Source organism: Convolutriloba macropyga, chromosome 9 (assembly GCF_964194025.1).
Source record: "Convolutriloba macropyga chromosome 9, txConMacr16.3, whole genome shotgun sequence".
Taxonomy (NCBI): Eukaryota; Metazoa; Xenacoelomorpha; order Acoela; family Convolutidae; genus Convolutriloba; species Convolutriloba macropyga.
In genome coordinates this window covers 15,872,578-15,887,517 of record NC_134476.1, presented here as the reverse complement: position 1 = coordinate 15,887,517, position 14,940 = coordinate 15,872,578, and the positions used below count along the sequence as shown (strand labels likewise).

Genomic DNA, 14,940 nt, shown 5'->3' with positions numbered 1-14,940 from the left:
ACCTTGAAAAAAATTGTGAAAATTGGTATAGAAGTGAGTATTAGCGATCGGTTGTAAACCAATCCATGGCGAAAAAAAATTGTCCAGTCACTTTTTATCAAAGCCTAACGGAGATTTTCTGTTCGGCTGAAAAACCTGAATAATGACAATAAATGTTTAAAAAAATTTTAAGTTTTGTAAAGAAAAATGCTAAAATTCGTGGTGTTGAAATCTAGAAAAACATTCCAGTCTATTTAGAAAACTATACAGTAACCTATTGTCATACCCTGGAGGAGGTTCCTCGGCTCTTGAAGCTGGAGAAACCTGACAACGTTTTCTTGAAAATAGAACTTGAAAAAAAAGTGAAAATTTATCAAAAAAGTGCTAAAATTTGTGATAATAAAAAGTTTGAAACTATTCCATGGCCAATAAAAAATTTTCAGTGACTTATTCTTGAACCCTTAAGGAAGTTTTCGTGCCCCTGGGTCTGTAAAAAATTAAATGAATGTCAAAAAAATTTGCACGTTTTGTCAAAACAATGGTAAAAATCTTGATGTTAAAATGTTGACTTCATTTCACTCACACTAGAAACTATGCAGTAACCTATTATAAAACCCTCGAGAAGGTTTTTTGACACCTAGGGCTGGGCTGAAAGAACAAAAAATGACAAAAAATTTTAAAACCTTGAAAAAAAATTGTGAAAATTAGTTTAAAAAATGAATGTTTTTAGCGATCGGTTGTAAACCAATCCATGGCCAAAAAATGTCCAGTAACTTTTTATCAAACTCTAACGGAGATTTTCTGTTCGGCTGAAAAACCTGAATAATGACAATAAATGTTTGAAAAAATTTTAAGTTTTGTAAAAAAAAAATGCTAAAATTCGTGGTGTTGAAATCTTGAAAAACAATCCATTCTATTTAGAAAACTATACAGTAACCTATTGTCATACACTGGAGGAGGTTCCTCGGCTCTTGAGGCTGGAGAAACCTGACAACAATTTTCTTGAATATAGAACTTGAAAAAAAGTGTAAATTTATCAAAAAATTGCTAAAATTTGTGATATTAGAAAGTTTGAAACTATTACATGGCCAATAAAAACTTTTCAGTGACTTATTCTTAAACCCTTAAGGAAGTTTTCGGGCCCCTGGGTCTGTAAAAAATTAAAAAATGAATGTCAAAAAAATTTGCACGTTTTGTCAAAACAATGGTAAAATTCTTGATGTTAAAATGTTGACTCCATTTCACTAACCCTAGAAACTATGCAGTAACCTATTATAAAATCCTCGAGAAGGTTTCTTGACACCTAGGGCTGGGCTGAAGGAACTCTAAAAATGACATACATTTTAAAACCTTGAAAAAAATTGTGAAAATTGGTATAGAAGTGAGTATTCTTAGCGATCGGTTGTAAACCAATCCATGGCGAAAAAAAATTGTCCAGTAACTTTTTATCAAAGCCTAACGGAGATTTTCTGTTCGGCTGAAAAACCTGAATAATGACAATAAATGTTTAAAAAAATTGTAAGTTTTGTAAAGAAAAATGCTAAAATTCGTGGTGTTGAAATCTAGAAAAACATTCCATTCTATTTAGAAAACTATACAGTAACCTATTGTCATACCCTGGAGGAGGTTCCTCGGCTCTTGAAGCTGGAGAAACCTGACAACGTTTTCTTGAAATAAGAACTTGAAAAAAAAGTGAAAATTTATCAAAAGTGCTAAAATTTGTGATAATAAAAAGTTTGAAACTATTCCATGGCCAATAAAAAATTTTCAGTGACTTATTCTTGAACCCTTGAGGAAGTTTTCGTGCCCCTGGGTCTGCAAAAAACTAAAAAATGAATGTCAAAAAAATTTGCACGTTTTGTCAAAACAATGGTAAAATTCTTGATGTTGAAATGTTGACTCCATTTCACTCACACTAGAAACTATGCAGTAACCTATTATAAAACCCTCGAGAAGGTTTTTTGACACCTAGGGCTGGGCTGAAAGAACAAAAAATGACAAAAATTTTAAAACCTTGAAAAAAAATTGTGAAAATTAGTTTAAAAAATGAATGTTTTTAGCGATCGGTTGTAAACCAATCCATGGCCAAAAAATGTCCAGTAACTTTTTATCAAACTCTAACGGAGATTTTCTGTTCGGCTGAAAAACCTGAATAATGACAATAAATGTTTGAAAAAATTTTAAGTTTTGTAAAGAAAAATGCTAAAATTCGTGGTGTTGAAATCTTGAAAAACAATCCATTCTATTTAGAAAACTATACAGTAACCTATTGTCATACCCTGGAGGAGGTTCCTCGGCTCTTGAGGCTGGAGAAACCTGACAACAATTTTCTTGAATATAGAACTTGAAAAAAAGTGTAAATTTATCAAAAGAATTGCTAAAATTTGTGATATTAAAAAGCTTGAAACTATTCCATGGCCAATAAAAACATTTCAGTGACTTATTCTTAAGCCCTTAAGGAAGTTTTCGGGCCCCTGGGTCTGTAAAAAATCGAAAAATGAATGTCAAAAAAATTGTACGTTTTGTCAAAACAATGGTAAAATTCTTGATGTTAAAATGTTGACTCCATTTCACTAACACTAGAAACTATGCAGTAACCTATTATAAAATCCTCGAGAAGGTTTCTTGACACCTAAGGCTGGGCTGAAAGAACTCTAAAAATGACAGACATTTTAAAACCTTGAAAAAAATTGTGAAAAATGGTATAGAAGTGAGTATTCTTAGCGATCGGTTGTAAACCAATCCATGGCGAAAAAAAATTGTCCAGTAACTTTTTATCAAAGCCTAACGGAGATTTTCTGTTCGGCTGAAAAACCTGAATAATGACAATAAATGTTTAAAAAAATTGTAAGTTTTGTAAAGAAAAAAGCTAAAATTCGTGGTGTTGAAATCTAGAAAAACATTCCATTCTACTTAGAAAACTATACAGTAACCTATTGTCATACCCTGGAGGAGGTTCCTCGGCTCTTGAAGCTGGAGAAACCTGACAACGTTTTCTTGAAAATAGAACTTGAAAAAAAGTGTAAATTTATCAAAAAATTGCTAAAATTTGTGATATTAAAAAGTTTGAAACTATTCCATGGCCAATAAAAACTTTTCAGTGACTTATTCTTGAACCCTTAAGGAAGTTTTCGTGCCCCTGGGTCTGTAAAAAATGAAAAAATGAATGTCAAAAAAATTTGCACGTTTTGTCAAAACAATGGTAAAATTCTTGATGTTAAAATGTTGACTCCATTTCACTCACACTAGAAACTATGCAGTAACCTATTATAAAACCCTCGAGAAGGTTTTTTGACACCTAGGGCTGGGCTGAAAGAACAAAAAATGACAAAAATTTTAAAACCTTGAAAAAAAATTGTGAAAATTAGTTTAAAAAATGAATGTTTTTAGCGATCGGTTGTAAACCAATCCATGGCCAAAAAATGTCCAGTAACTTTTTATCAAACTCTAACGGAGATTATCTGTTCGGCTGAAAAACCTGAATAATGACAATAAATGTTTGAAAAAATTTTAAGTTTTGTAAAGAAAAATGCTAAAATTCGTGGTGTTGAAATCTTGAAAAACAATCCATTCTATTTAGAAAACTATACAGTAACCTATTGTCATACCCTGGAGGAGGTTCCTCGGCTCTTGAGGCTGGAGAAACCTGACAACAATTTTCTTGAATATAGAACTTGAAAAAAAGTGTAAATTTATCAAAAGAATTGCTAAAATTTGTGATATAAAAAAATTTGAAACTATTCCATGGCCAATAAAAACTTTTCAGTGACTTATTCTTAAACCCTTAAGGAAGTTTTCGGGCCCCTAGGTCTGTAAAAAATTAAAAAATGAATGTCAAAAAATTGCACGTTTTGTCAAAACAATGGTAAAATTCTTGATGTTAAAATGTTGACTCCATTTCACTAACACTAGAAACTATGCAGTAACCTATTAAAACCCTCGAGAAGGTTTCTTGACACCTAGGGCTGAAAGAACTCAAAAAATGACAAACTTTAAAACCTTGAAAAAAATTGTGAAAATTAGTATAAAATTGGTGTTTTTAGCGATCTGTTGTAAGCCAATCCATGGAAAAAAAAGTCCAGTAACTTTTTATCAAACCCTAAGGGAGATTTTCTGGTAGGCTGAAAAACCTTAATAATTACAATAAACGTTAAATTGAAAAAAAAATTGCAGGCTTTTTTTTAAAAAAACCGCTAAAATTCGTTGTGTTGAAATTTTGAAAAACATTCCATTCTATTTAGAAACTATACGGTAAAATATTGTCATACCCAAGAGGAGGTTCCTCAGCTCTTGAGGCTGGACAAACCTAACAAAAAGTTTCAAATAACTAGAAAAGAAAAATTGCTAAAATTTGTGATATTAAGAAGTTTAAAACTATCCCATGGCCAATAAAAATTTTTCAGTGACTTATTCTTAAACCCTTGAGGAAGTTTTCTGGCCCCTGTGTCGGTAAAAAATTGAGAAATGAATAAAAGTCAAAAAAATTGAAAAACTTTGCACGTTTTGTCAAAAAATGGTAAAATTATTGTTAAAATGTGGACTCCATTTCACTAACAATAGAAACTATGCAGTAACCTATTATAAAACCCTCGAGAAGGTTTCTTGACACCTAGGGCTGAAAGAACTCAAAAAATGACAAACTTTAAAACCTTGAAAAAAATTGTGAAAATTGGTAAAGAAGTGAGTATTCTTAGCGATCGGTTGTAAACCAATCCATGGCGAAAAAAAATTGTCCAGTAACTTTTTATCAAATCCTAAAGGAGATTTTCTGGTAGGCTGAAAAACCTTAATAATTACAATAAACGTTAAATTGAGAAAAAATTGCAGGTTTTTTAAAAAAACCGCTAAAATTCGTTGTGTTGAAATTTTGAAAAGCATTCCATTCTATTTAGAAACTATACGGTAAATTATTATCATACCCAAGAGGAGGTTCCTCGGCTCTTGAGGCTGGACAAACCTAACAAAAAGTTTCAAATAACTAGAAAAGAAAAATTGCTAAAATTTGGGATATTAAAAAGTTTAAAACTATCCCATGGCCAATAAAAATTTTTCAGTGACTTATTCTTAAACCCTTGAGGAAGTTTTCTGGCCCCTGGGTCTGTAAAAAAATTGAAAAAAGAATAAAAGTCAAAAAAAGTGAAAAACTTTGCACGTTTCGTGAAAAAATGGTAAAATTATTGTTAAAATGTGGACTCCATTTCACTAACACTAGAAACTATGCAGTAACCTATTATAAAACCCTCGAGAAGGTTTCTTGACACCTAGGGCTGAAAGAACTCAAAAAATGACAAACTTTAAAACCTTGAAAAAAATTGTGAAAATTAGTATAAAATTGGGTGTTTTTAGCGATCTGTTGTAAGCCAATCCATGGAAAAAAAATGTCCAGTAACTTTTTATCAAACCCTAAGGGAGATTTTCTGGTAGGCTGAAAAACCTTAATAATTAAAATGAACGTTAAATTGAAAAAAAAATTGCAGGTTTTTAAAAAAAACCGCTGAAATTCGTTGTGTTGAAATTTTGAAAAGCATTCCATTCTATTTAGAAACTATACGGTAAATTATTGTCATACCCAAGAGGAGGTTCCTCGGCTCTTGAGGCTGGACAAACCTAACAAAAAGTTTCAAATAACTAGAAAAGAAAAATTGCTAAAATTTGGGATATTAAAAAGTTTAAAACTATCCCATGGCCCATAAAAATTTTTCAGCGACCTATTCTTAAACCCTTGAGCAAGTTTTCTGGCCCCTGGGTCTGTAAAAAATTGAAAAAAGAATAAAAGTCAAAAAAAGTGAAAAACTTTGCACGTTTCGTGAAAAAATGGTAAAATTATTGTTAAAATGTGGACTCCATTTCACTAACACTAGAAACTATGCAGTAACCTATTATAAAACCCTCGAGAAGGTTTCTTGACACCTAGGGCTGAAAGAACTCAAAAAATGACAAACTTTAAAACCTTGAAAAAAATTGTGAAAATTAGTATAAAATTGGGTGTTTTTAGCGATCTGTTGTAAGCCAATCCATGGAAAAAAAATGTCCAGTAACTTTTTATCAAACCCTAAGGGAGATTTTCTGGTAGGCTGAAAAACCTTAATAATTACAATGAACGTTAAATTGAAAAAAAAATTGCAGGTTTTTAAAAAAAACCGCTGAAATTCGTTGTGTTGAAATTTTGAAAAGCATTCCATTCTATTTAGAAACTATACGGTAAATTATTGTCATACCCAAGAGGAGGTTCCTCGGCTCTTGAGGCTGGACAAACCTAACAAAAAGTTTCAAATAACTAGAAAAGAAAAATTGCTAAAATTTGGGATATTAAAAAGTTTAAAACTATCCCATGGCCAATAAAAATTTTTCAGTGACTTATTCTTAAACCCTTGAGGAAGTTTTATGGCCCCTGGGTCTGTAAAAAATTGAAAAACGAATGTCAAAAAAATTTGCACGTTTTGTCAAAACAATGGTAAAATTCTTGATTTTAAAATGTTGAATCCATTTCACTAACACTAGAAACTATGCAGTAACCTATTATAAAACCCTCGAGAAGGTTTCTTGACACCTAGGGCTGAAAGAACTCAAAAAATGGCGGTTTTTCAAAAAGCTTGAAAAAATTGTGAAAATTAGTATAAAATTGAGTGTTTTTAGCGATCGGTTGTTCGAACGTAGCCACGGTGTGTGTGTGTGTGTGTGTGTGTATGTGTGTGTGTGGGAGGGGGTCACCGAGGGGGCTGATGGAGAGGGAGGAGGCAGTGGGGGCAACAACGCGGTGGGGGGGGGGGGTGAGGCAATAGTGGCGGGGGTTCAACAGTGGGGGTGTCTTCAACCTCCCTTCCGCCCTTCACACCATACGTATAAGTCTCCAAAACAGTTTGAGCTGACAGAGAGTTTAAAGACTCTAAGAGCACTTAATGCCTGCTGGGCGCTACCTGTTTATCCCGTTTTTGAGGACAAAGTCAAAAGAGTCAGACGAAAAATCGATCAAGCAAAAAATCGCATTAAAAAAAGATTGACAGGACTAATATAATTGCTACAAACTTCGTTTGAGAGCAATTAAAAAGACAGCGCCCAATACAATTCAAATTCTTTGAATCGTAAAAAAGGAGTGCGCCTAAATAATAGCCGTTGAGAGGCTGACGGCGGCTATTAATTACATTATTCGACAAATTCTTCACTTTTGAATGATAGTGCAAGCAAGGCATGTCAAACATTGAAATATCAAAGGCTTAATAATCTGATCATGGCTTATCCAGGAAGAGAGAACATAGCCGGCAGATTGCCGGAATAGCTGCGAAAGAATAGACCTGCATGCCATATAATAGAGATAGAAACAGATACAGATCTAAATTGAAAAAAAAACAACGCCGCTCAAAAAGCTAGGTAAAAAACATTCAGCGATAAATTAATAAAGCTTGTTAAAATTCATTCCGAAGAAGCCTCGTATTAGGACCTTTACTGCACAAATGAGTTCCTTTGACCTTACACAAATTCAAATTAAACTTAAGTTTTAAAGTGCAAAAGTCATTTTATTGAGTGAGGTAAGTCACGTATGATCAAAATCTAATCACAAATAACCTAAAATCTTTCGCAAAAGCGAGTGAGAAATGACGTCACGCGCGCAAATGCCGTTAGTGAGAGGAAGAAGTCATTCAGAAAATTTGACTTTTTCAGCTTTGCGGTGTGAACAAATGTAAAACGAAAAAAGAGCGTCAGACGACGAAACAAAAAACCAAGAGCACCGCAATATAGCTACGCTCAGCTTACAGCTTCGCAGCTATAATAAAAGAAGCTCAAGTTTTTTTCGTTAAGGCCAAAAGAAATTGATAAGAAAGCGATTATATCATTGTTTGTTCTGTACCAATTTTTTTTTGAAAAAACGCTTCGCAAATACACACAAACTTCATGTGAAACAAAAATTTGAAGCGAATAAAATTGATTTGGATCTCAATTCGCAACTGGAGACAGTCGCATGAATGAAAAGGAATAAATTTTGCCAATGGCCTAAATATAAATCGTTTCACATTGACTTAAAAAAGACTTTATTTCGACCCATAACACGAAACTCGACTCTCTGATATATGGTCACTTCAGAGTCCACAGTAAAATAACAATAAAGCCTAATAAAATAATTAGGGATTCATTTACTGTTTGTTTTAAAAATTTGCATTACCAAGATAATTCTCCGGAAATCTCAAAATAGTTTTTGAGTCCAATCTACACAAAAAGGAGCATTGAAACTAATTTAAAATTATGTACTAAATTCAATCACTCCAAGGTTTGCAAAATCTTAGAGAGACCCAAAAACATGCCACCGAATTTCTTCCAGGCGAAAACATTTTGCAGCCGAAAACAATTTTGGTTTCTAAAATGTAAATTCTGCTGGAAACCTCGCTGAAATATAGCAATACCACTTTGACAATCATGAGAACTAACAAGTTAAGCTTTAAATTCAAAATGAAGTCGCATTTTTAAAAATAATTTTAAAGCCCGTGGACTCTCAAAGAGAGCAGTTACTATGTTCGAAAGTTTTCTTTCTGACAGGAAACAGTGATCTTTTCAACGAAAATTATACGATTAATGTAACTTTAGGACAGGGCGTTCCTCAAGTGGCACTTTTAGTACTCCTTCGTTTTTTTATATACGAATGGCTTTAAATAAAAAGTAGTGAAGTTTAACATAAATCAGTTTGCACTGATACAAATTTTCATTGTACAAATGAAATCATGGATGAATTATAAAAACGGAAGTCTTATAAAAATACAGCGGTAATTGCAACAAAATGAATTAACAATAAATTTAGAAGAACGAAACTACTCTTCGCGCGGGACTAACTACAAACATAACAGACAGTCCGGGAACTGGCGAGGAGTTAGCTTCCGTCAGTAGCGGCTAGCTTCAAATGAGCATTTCAACTGAGAGAAACTATGCTAGGAGCACCATGTGAGGCGAACAATTATTTGAATGGAAATTTTGTCGAAAAAACTGTCGAACTGAAAAATTAACATTACTCGAAGCAAGCAAAAAGGATACAAAAATTAATAAACCCCCAGTTGATAAGATCAACAAAATCTTTGGTAAACTACAAACAAATGTTAAAACAAAATCAATTACAGCAGTTTAAATTTGTTCTACTGGAAAACATTGGGGGGGGGGGCTTTAAAAATACAACAGCCTGCGGAACCTTCATGTTTTCATTTAAGGATCTAAGAAATAGTAATTGCAAATTTATATTTGGTTTGATTGAAACTTGTATTTACCTATTAAAAACATTCAGAAGTTCAAAATGAGAATAGCAAAACCCTATTAACCTGGACATCATTAAATAATCGGGAAAGGGCATCAAATCCTCCCGGGAGGTTCTCCAGATTAGACATGGCTCTATCTTGGTGTCGGATCATCTCTTCCCTCATGGCAGGGTTCCTTGCAATCTCCATCGTCTGCCGCATCAGATTTGGGTTGTTCAAAAGATGGTTGATCTCAGGGTTTTGCTGAAACAATTAGGCCAAATGAGCCCTTTTAACATCTTGTCACATTTCTGAAATCGTTAGCTCGATTATCTCAAGAAAATATAAAAGTCACAAAAAATTGTTGATAAACTTAAAAATTGTCGAATCGTGTTAGAAAACAAAAAATCTTGTCACAATGGATGATTTTTCGTCCGATGTTTAAAAGATTTTTCGTTTTCTGACACGATTCAGCAATTGGACCAAACCAAACTTCGTTTGACTCTCAGAATGAAATCACAGTGTTCTTACTTCTAAAAGAAACAATCCCTTTACCACTTTCTCATTCTTCAAAAAATTATGGGGGGGGGGGGGGTAAATTGGGAGGGAGGGCTAAGTGGGAGGGTGAAAGCAAACACATTTTTATTTATTTTAGAACTAACAGGCATATATAACTAACAGGCATATTCGGGTGTCTCCTCTTAAAAACAATGCCCCTATAACCATTTCAAATTACCAACTGAATAGGAAAGCATCTGACAGAAGCATTCATCACTCAGCTATCAGTCCCCAGTAATTTCCTATCTGACAATCGCTTTTAATTTAGCAAGAAACTTAATTTTGGAGTGAGAGCAATTGTGATTAGTCAAAAATGAAGCAGAGAGGCGTGAAAAAGTCACCTGAAAAGTCAAAGAATGTTCTAGCTCAAATGCACAAAAATGGCCAGGCAAAAATTTTCCATCGCAATTACAAAAAAGAACTCAAAATGGCAATTTAAAGTCTGATAGATATATGCTAAATATGGTACATGTAAATGGATACATTTAATAGCGAACAAATGTAAGACGACCCGTTTGAAACCATAAAGTTCGAGTTAAAACAACATAGCCGACAGATTGCCAGAAAAAGCCGCATAGCTCCATAGATGAGCAGTCCCACAAAGATATTAACCTAGCTGGCAGATTTTAGAAAATATCCGCGATAGCTTTGTAGATATGCAGTCTCAAACAGATAAAAGAAACCGACAAAAAACTTCTTCATTAAATGCTGAGATCTTAAATTTTGATTAGGAATTTAATTAACTTTTTGCTGATTCTATTAGTTGCTCACAAATACCCTTCAATTAGAGTGACACACACTCACTTGACCTTATCTCATTAAATTGAAGTAAAAATCAAATGTAGAAGAAAAGTCAATTTCAAATTGAAGAAGTCACTTTTGAGGGTGAGGTAAGTCACGTGTGACCAAAAACTTTATCACCCAAATGACAAACACTCTCACCTATGAGAGAAAAATGGCGTCACGCATGCAATTTGGTTGAAATTGAATGATCGAATGAACAAAAAAAGCAGATTTGTGACGTCATATGGTCTTAACAAAAATATTGAGGAAACAAAGAACACCAAGAGAAGGCCAATAGTAGCCCCAGCTATAGGTTTAAGGCTACTAACAACTGCTTTGAAAACAGCCGCAATAGCCGCGTAGATCTGCAGTCTAAGACGGCAAAAAACGACCACACATTCACTTGACCTTATCTCTTTGAATTCAAGTAAAGAAAAGTCGATTTCAAAGAAAAGTCAATTTCAAAGTGAAGTCATTTTTGACAGTGAGTTAAGTCACGTGTGAACGAAAACTTAATCACGCGATTGAACAAAAAACTCGCTCCAATAAGAGTGAAAAATGACGTCACGCACGCACTTCAGTTGAAATTGCATGAACGAATAAACAAAAAGAAGATTTGAAGTGGTTGTGACGTCATATGGCCGTAACAAAATTCTTGACGAAATAGAAAAAACCAAGAGAAGGCCTAAACACTAGTTTACACGTGCGGCATTAACTCTTACATCCTGTTTCCGTGACACTTAACTGATTAAAAACCGAAGATTTTCGTGTCATGAAAAAAGTCAATGCAATGAGATCAATTATGGCAATCCGCTATAGCTTCGCGGTTTTTAAGAATAGTTCCTTGATGCGGTTACCTGAATGATTTGCTGCATTTGTGGGTTGCTCATCATGAGATTTCTCATCAGGTCAGGATTGCTCATCATATTTTGAACCATCGGATCGTCCATAATTTGCCTCAAAAGTTGTGGGTTGTCTAAAGAAAGAGGTTTAATTTGCTTAACGTCCCAAGAAAATAAAAATTTAATCGGCACTGCGATAATTGAAAATGAATTGCACGAGCCTTACAAAACGCTTGACTAAAGAACTATCGAACCGATCGATCAACGATGACCAAACTACAATACGGCTGCTTGCTAATGATCGCAAAAATTTATTCAACTGAAACGTGCTTTATTCTACGTGATCGGACAATGCTAACTTCTGCTGAGCACAACGTAAAATCATCTTCATTACGTAACACAACAAACAGGCACTTCGGTTAATTGAACACCTGATTTTCCATTCGTTTATAAGAACTTGTCAGAGCAATTTCATTCATTCATTTTACACAGGCCGGGTTTAAGCCCGAAGCGAACAAGATAAAGTTTTTAAGCGTTACCTCGCATCTGCTGCTGCATTTGTCTCTGCATCTGCGCAAAATCGCTTCCACCTCCGGCACCAAAAAGATTAAAACCAGCACCAGGTGATCTAGTATTTCCAGCACTTGATGTCGTGTTACTTGTGGGAGCACCAGGGGTTGAGGACATATTAGGAGTCGAAGTTGAGTTTTCAGTAGTGGTGTTGTTGCTCGTTGTAGTTGCAGTAGAGCCGGCAGTTTGATTCTGGCCTCTTATTACCATGTGAATTGCGCAACCATCTTTAATTCCTGCAAAAGAATCATATATATGAAATTTTCTGCTTATAAGAGAAAATTTGTTAAGAACAGAGCTGCGAATGGGATGAATAATGCGCGAATCTTGTTTCAAACCCGATCAGTAATTTATTTTTGTAATGACTTGTTTCCTAGAACTCCATGAAAAACATAGTTTTTTTGCATCGAGCTACCAACACCCTGACTCTCACAATCTGCGAAACAAAAAGCGCCAAGTTTAAGGCTTCCAAATGAGGCAAACGCTTTATCTTATTTACTTCGTCGTTTTCTATCGTAAAACTCAAAGTGTAAATCATATGTAATACGAAACTGCTTACTATTTTTATCAAGCTAAACAATGAACAAATCCATATTTCTCTGACAATAATTAGAAAATAGAAGCTTTCATTTTCAGAATAAAGATATCAATATTTAATGCTTCGGAAGTCTAATTACATCTATTCTCTATTACAATGACTTACCAAGTCCCGACAGACTTTCATCGTCCTTCAGAATTTTGCCTGCATAAATCAGAAGTATTGTTTTTCCAACGGCATTGTGTTTCTCAGCGACTAACTCTTTCACCTTAAACAAAAAATTCATCCTCTGAAGACGGGCTGAGTCAAATTATGAAAGGCTAAGAAACTATTTTTTTACTTTAGCTATGGTTTCATCTGGTTTAACTTCGACTCCTAGTCGATCTTTTGTTTCATCGGTCAGCTTATCGCTGGGCGTCTTGATGAAAATTTTGATAGTAGAGCTTTCCGACATTCAACCTAGAAACTCAAACAAATCTGACAAAAGAAAAGCTGCGAAATAAAAACAGGAAAAAATGAGAAAATAGAATTGATTATAAGATAACATATTTGAAAACATAACCGACTAATGTCGGGAGAGTTGCTCTCAAACGACTGGCGAGCGGTAGCAGCCAACTGGGCTTAGGGATGCTAGCATCGGGGGGGGGGGGGGGAGGGAGGAGGAGGTTCAAGCAATCGTTTGGGAGGCGGATGCGGCAGAATTAGGAGGGCTGGACGAGAGGGAGGCAGGGATTTGGAAAAATTAATTGGAATTGCAATAATTGCCAATTAATTGATTGCAATAATTGATTGGTGACCCCAATTTAATTGCAATAATTGATTGGAAATGCACAATTAATTGCCCAATAAATGGAAAAAATTAAAACAACATTCTCCCACATCGGAAACCTGAACTAGACGAAAAGTTCCCAGATTAAGATTTTGTGTCGCAGATCGTATGTAGTTTGACATATTTTAGTGTTGACCTGTTCGTCTTAGAAAGTTTCCAGTTGAAATATTGAATGATTCAGATAATGTAACCATTTGCGTTACTTTTTGGGTAAATCAAGGCTAAATTGTTTTAAAAAATTATTGATAGATGATCAAATTTAATTGATCAATAATTGCAATTATTGAAATATTTGATTTTTTGGTTTTGCCAATTAAATTAATTGATTGTTCCTCTTTTTGTCTAGCCAATTAATTGCAATTAATTTTTCCAAATCCCTGGAGGTAGGGGGAGTGGTCAAACTTTCAAGCTTAAGAACTGCCCGCCAAACCCTGAAATTATCTCTCTGAAATTTTGGTGAATCACATATTTAGAGACTAGTAAGACGCGAGGTTCTCACAGAGTTAAAAGAGGTCAAACGAAAAATTGATTTAAGCAAAAAATCGCATAAAAAAGACCACAGGAGTAACATAATTACTAAACTTCGCTTTAGAGCAATTAAAAATTTGGTCATTGTCAATTTCTGAGGTAAATACGGGTGGCCGCCGTATTGGCCGACAGGGCGTTTAGCCGACAACCAAAAAAATTGAGTAATTTAACCTACAATTTAAGTAAAATGAGCAATAAAATTTATTCTAAAGCTGTGATTGGCCAATTTAAAATACTTTCGTAAGCGGGCAAATATACCGACCGGTTTTTTCATCAACTAGTGTAACGAAGGTCTATCCGTGGTCGGACCGTATTTTACCGCATCTGGCCATGCCTCGCGGGCCATGGCCATGTCTCTTCGGCCCGTGGGACTTGATATGAATATCTCCCAACCGAACTACTGATTTAAGGACCAATTATTGACTTTTATTACCAATTATGAAAACTGTCGGCTAAATTTCTCATTTTTTGTCGGCTAAATGCCCTGTGGGCCAATTTTCCTAGCACCGTAAATACGTAACTTTTTTCGTAACGTATCTTTTAAACTTTAGAGCCTCTGAAATTTTTCGATCGATTCCGAGACCCAATCGAAAACCGTTCAGGGGCGCCAGTAAAAATGTTTAGATATCACTTAAATAAAAAAATAACTACCCCACAAGCTTAATGAATAGAAGTTTAGTTCAACCATCATGTAAGGAATTGAGGATCTTTCGTTTCTCCCCCTCCCAGTACGTTACGCACCCCACATGACAGAAAACGTGCTATTGCATACTAAATACGTAAAATATGGCACGTATGTATGAATGCAAACCATATGCACCCACTAAGAGAGAGAGAGAGAGAGAGAGAGAGAGAGAGAGAGAGAGAGAGAGAGAGAGGGGGGGGGGTCAAACGAAAAGTTCCTGAAATCAATCAGAAAGGAATTGGAAAACAAAATGCATACACGTGTTATGTTATGGAGTGCCAATTTGACCTTTACATTCCTAAGATGGTTTCCAACTAGAAAAAACCAAGTGAATTTGACATGCAGAACAGTGTTACAAAATGGATATTTGAATCAAAGTAGTAGTAGTAGTAGTAGTAGTAGTAGTAGCGAAGTCT

At 34.6% G+C, this 14,940-nt stretch overlaps 1 protein-coding gene across 1 annotated transcript in view; it reads right to left on the bottom strand.

Annotated features, from left to right (window-relative positions):
• LOC142346074 (ubiquilin-2-like) overlaps positions 1 to 12,983 on the bottom strand; it is a 59,796-nt gene extending 46,813 nt beyond the window's left edge. The window contains exons 1-5 of the mRNA XM_075398573.1: positions 12,823 to 12,983; positions 12,648 to 12,750; positions 11,914 to 12,180; positions 11,390 to 11,508; positions 9,276 to 9,455 (exon numbers count right to left, since the gene is read on the bottom strand). Of these exons, the coding sequence (XP_075254688.1) occupies positions 9,276 to 9,455; positions 11,390 to 11,508; positions 11,914 to 12,180; positions 12,648 to 12,750; positions 12,823 to 12,936 (783 nt within the window). The 5' untranslated portion in view covers positions 12,937 to 12,983. The remainder of the gene's footprint in view (positions 1 to 9,275; positions 9,456 to 11,389; positions 11,509 to 11,913; positions 12,181 to 12,647; positions 12,751 to 12,822) is intronic.
• Positions 12,984 to 14,940: the final 1,957 nt, after the last annotated feature.